Below are 5,026 nucleotides of genomic sequence, written 5' to 3'. Positions count from 1 at the left end.
TGTTTAGCCTGGAGAAAAGGAGGCTCAAGGGAGACCTTATTGCTCTTTTGGTTATAAATACTCATCTCTCTGATAAGATCCCACCCTGATATGTGGAGGTGATAGAAACATCAGAACAGTAGCACACTTTTGTTTGAAAATCATAATCATAGAATCGTTTGGGTTGGAAGGGACCTTTAAAGATCATCTAGTCCAACCCCCTCTTCCATGTCACTATACAAGTAAGTAAATATTTACACATCATCTCTGGTGATGTGTAACTTCAGCAGTGCTGAAGTTTAATAAGGAAGCAATCTATGCATTTCTTACAGAAATTAATGTAAAACATGGCACGCAATAGATGTAATTACTTATAGTTGTCATAAACACATGAATGAAAAGCTTTATGAAATCCAAATAGGAATTTCAGCTGGTCTCTACTTGCTTCATTTCAAGTCTGTGCAGCGTGGTTTTCTCATATGGGTCCTCAGCATTAGTGGTTAATATATAATTGGAATAGGGCATTATTATATTCCTGTGACACGTTGTAGAAGGCAATAGCAACCTTCATTGTTCCAGTCAACTGGAACAATAGATTGTATATCTTCCTCTGTGAAGAGCTCAATGACAGCCCTAGAGAACTTCACAGTGAGGCTTTTATTGTGTTCACTCAGTTGCTTGCCAAAGACTTGGAACAGCTTGAAATGTGAGGTGCTTATTAGTTGTTCTAGTGTCTCGCCAGCAATTGTAGAGTTAAGAATCTTGTCAGTGTTTGTCATAAATCTCATCTCACCTGTGTCAAATCACATCATGCAGAAACTCCGTGCAGATGTTTATTTTTAAATAGCTTAAATTCATAGAGTTGCTTTAGTTTCATCATGAAAGAATGTAATATGAATTGGTCTGAATGTCTTTTGCATTTCATTAGACAACTATCATAATGATAATGTTTTAATAAAAGATTCTAGTACTACACTTGGATATGAGACTGAATAAGCTATACTTAGATTGACCCTTAAACTTACTCACAGTAAGTAAATCCTGAAGACTATTTTTAGCTGAAGCAGCAGCAATTTTACCAGGTCAGTCAGCAGAGATGCTTATTTCCTCAAATGGAAAGATTTTGATTAAAAAAAGTAGCAACCAAAAAGCTTTTGCTGATTTTATTTAGAATATTCTAAACTTCCATTGGTGATGAAAAAGCTCAATTTTTAACAGTTTTTCAGGATTTTTTTTATACCTTTTAACAGCTCTTTATTTACTAGAAACCTCAGTTATGTGAAAGAATGATTTTTACCTTTCCCAGCTTCTGTGTGTCTGCATTGTTACTGCTGGGCTCTGCGATACTGATTAATCCCCATGTCCCACTTACCAGCTTTTTTTCAGTACAGTCTCTCAACCCATCTCTTACTAGGATGAGGGTGAGGGAATTACTCTGGTCTACTTTCTGTTAGCTTATAATGTAAGTCAATGTATTTTCTTAAGAGTTCCACCTCGTCCAGAGAAATAGTTTAAAATTTTGAAGGATAAAATTTTATACTTGCTCTTGAAGGATGGAAGTTCTAATTACTGGTAATCATTATAGGCTGACCAGCTTTCTCTGATAGCTGCTGGGTTAGAAAATACTTACCTTTGCAACAAAGTTCTACAATTAGCATTACGTGTCTCCTTTCTTGATGCAAGTTTAGTCTTACAGAAGTCAAAGGTACTATAGAGAATAATCCATGTACCTTCAAGTAGTAGATGGTACACTGTGAAGAGATGCTATACAGAAAGAAGTTTTTGTAGTAATTTGGATAGTGCTGCCATTCTGACAAATAATGTTCCCTTGGGCTGGTCTGCAGTACTCTCCACATCAGTCAGATTTTTTCAGATTCCTTTAGAAACAATAACTCAGTCTTTACGAGGAGATAGTAAATAAGAAAAATGTATTTCCTTGTCATTTGCTTGTGCATTTTAATTCTTTAAATTTTTTAACAAAATGTGGAAACAAGACATTGATATTACTTACTAATATCTTAGGTTAATGGAGCCAGTGTTCAATTCCACTGAAGTAAGAGGCAGGAATAAAAATAGATATCTTTAATAGAACTGCTTTAGGAGCCAGTGCTATTAAAGTGTGTAGCAGTGCATGAGTCATTTATTAGCTATCCCTAGAGAAGCCAGGTTTATTGTACATATATAGAGGATTAGGCACATCTAGTTCCCTCTACAGAGATTCCTGTTCTTCGTTTCAGTAGAAAATATTTGTGTGATTCTCACAATGACTGTCAAAAATCTTTTTGCCTAAGCCAACAAAAATGAGTATGTAAACCAGAAGAATGCAGTTTATGTCCTAACATCTGCTGCTTTATGCACTCGCTCCTTATCTGAACTTCTGTAGAATTCATTTTATATCCTTTTACCAAATTAGAAAAGGAAATCCCTTATGGCAAAACTAAGAAGAGGTAGTGGCTTCCACAAAGCATTCTTCCTCTGATTTAATGCAGCACACTTTTTCAGGACAGCTTTGGATGAATCTGGGTGTCACAGATGCATCAGTATGTCTGTGTTAAATTCATGATTATCTTTGTAATTGTCATATGTTCCAACAGGAATTTCCACAGATGAAAATGGATCTACATCTGTTACCAATCAACCTGTGCATCAGAAGGAGAATACCCCATCTTTACTTGTAACAAGCAATTCTGATCAATTTCTGACAACTCCTGATGGAGAAGAAAAAGATATAAACCAAGACAGTTCAGAATTAAAACACAGGTCTTCAAAGAAAGACTTGTTGGAGATAGACAGGTTTACTATTTGTGGAAACAGAATTGACTAAGATTTTTTTTAATCAATGTGCTAAGGATACTGAGCTGTTGGGACAGCAGATGCTACCAGAATGGACAGTTGCCAAAAAAGGCACAAAAATATTTATTTAAAAACTTAAATTATTAATGGCAAAAAATATTAATTTCTTTCTACAAGTAACTTGGCTTGGTATCTGGTCAGGTCAAGAAAGTAATCTTTAACTTGCCTCTTGGAAAATGTGGTGGATCGTGAGTCTCTAGCCTGGTGGCAGAGCTGCAGTATCACTTTTCTGGAAAATAGACTGGGAAAAAAAGCATAATCCTGTTCTGCGTTATGAAACCATGCTTACAGAAGATACTACTTTTCATGAAGGTTCCTCCAGTGTAAGGATATTCCTGGAAATGTATGACAACTTGACCGGAAGCTTGCCTTTCCAGTTACCTGTTTTATTAAACATCTGCAAGCAGAATTCAAAACTTGTGCTTATATCAACAAACGCATAAAGCTTTGGTACATAAAACAGTAAGTCAAGACAGTTATTCTTGTCAACAAAAATCTTTTCAAGATGTATCTTGAAAATCTTGTAATCAGAATAAAATTTTGCCTTTAAATGAAAGACTTACTGCATACTATTTCATCTAAATACTAAACACCAAGGAAAGATCACAGTAATGAAGGTTCTGCTTAACTGGGCAAATATGAAGCAATCATTTCTTGTGTTGTGTGTCCTGCAAGGCAAATTATTTATAAAATTATTTTTAAAAGCTGAGGATTTTTTGTTGCTGTAGGAAAAAATAATAAAGGGGCACCTCTATATGTTGAGGAAAGGCAGTGTTAATTGTAGCATGCAACTGTTGTGTTGGAACTGTATGTATGGCATTAACGCAGCAGCAAAGAATATTACACTGCATTTTGGGTTTAACTCTGATAAGAATGACATCTGTGTGTTAACTTGCCTGAGAACATGCCTATAAAAGCTCATACCGACAATCAAATCAGGATTATCCATTTTAATTGATTGGTTTTAGCCAAACTTAAGTAGATGGACTAGATCTATAAAGAGCACTTGAGCATTACGATTCATCTTAATTTCTAGTGTGAGATGCAGTTGTGGGAGAATTGATGAAAGATGATTTGGAATCCTCAGACCAAGAATGGAATAAATTTGAGCTCAAAACTTAGGCTGGAGACTTGTATCAGAAGAGACCCTTTAGTTAATGATAAATTCTTCATACATTGTTAAAAGACAGCATTAACTTCAAATGCCTTTCAGATATTTAAGTAAGCACGTTTCACTTTCCAAGGGAAGGTATCATAAAAGTACTTCAGTGCTGAACAAATGAAGACAAAATTTGCTCCTTGCTAATTTCATAATTTGTCAAAGTGGGAAAGCCAAAGTTTATTTGGTTTATGAACATATGAAAGTTTAATGTCTATGCTAATCCCTGAAACTTGCAGGACTACAGTAATACAGCAAGTGGAGACAGCTGGACAACGTTATCGCGTATCTGAGCAGACTTGGTAATGAGATGGCTTTGCCATACAGGTTAGCGTGGTCTGCTCTGGTGGGAACTTCTTGCTGCAGTCTTTCAGCCTCTCCTCTCCTCTCCCATCAAGAGTAGCTGGAGTAACGGCCAAAATCTGTGGTTACTGTTCAGGGATGAGAGTAAAAAGAACAACACTTGTGCTGGGGAAAAATCTGAAATTCTTTAACTTTTGATGTATTTTATACTAATTGGAGATGTTCACACATTGAAATTCAGATTATCTGTCAATTTGCTGTATGTTATTTTTGAATTATTTAGCAGTTGCTAAAGGAAGCTTGGAATTGTTTTCATTTTTTTTTCTGTTGAATGACATTCTGTATCAATTTTATAAGTGCATCTTGTGTGAAACTCAATAAAATTCAATTTTGTAATATTTGTTTAAAAAAGGAAAAGTACAGCATCAACATTTCTTTCTTAGTATTCAGTTGGTGAATTTGCAATGTATTTACTGTATTAAATTCCGATTTCCATAAAGTAAGATTCTTGCAAATGTGGGACACGAATGTGCATGAGAACTGGGTTATCAATGGCTTTACTTCTGATTTATTTCTGTAGCAGTTGGTTATTCCACTTGTAGTAGGTTGGCATCAATACCTTCACATTAATTAGTTTTTTAAAGGCAAAACCCATGTAAATGGAAAAATATTATGTCTTAAAGGAGTTGTAATTTATGTAGTCGGTTACTACAATTGGGCTGGTTACACCTA

At 35.2% G+C, this 5,026-nt stretch overlaps 1 protein-coding gene across 2 annotated transcripts in view; it reads left to right on the top strand.

Annotated features, from left to right (window-relative positions):
• The window catches only part of TAPT1 (transmembrane anterior posterior transformation 1), a 42,661-nt gene extending 37,950 nt beyond the window's left edge, over positions 1 to 4,711 (top strand). For both annotated transcript variants that reach the window (XM_009279107.2, XM_019472020.1), the window contains one exon: positions 2,574 to 4,711. In XM_009279107.2, coding sequence (XP_009277382.1) covers positions 2,574 to 2,803 — 230 coding nt within the window. In that variant the 3' untranslated portion in view covers positions 2,804 to 4,711. The remainder of the gene's footprint in view (positions 1 to 2,573) is intronic.
• Positions 4,712 to 5,026: the final 315 nt, after the last annotated feature.

This window comes from Aptenodytes forsteri, unplaced genomic scaffold (genome assembly GCF_000699145.1).
Source record: "Aptenodytes forsteri isolate BGI_AS27 unplaced genomic scaffold, ASM69914v1 Scaffold242, whole genome shotgun sequence".
In the NCBI taxonomy this organism is placed as follows: Eukaryota; Metazoa; Chordata; class Aves; order Sphenisciformes; family Spheniscidae; genus Aptenodytes; species Aptenodytes forsteri.
The sequence above is the reverse complement of the archived record's forward strand: the minus strand, read 5'-3'. Positions and strand labels throughout refer to the sequence as shown.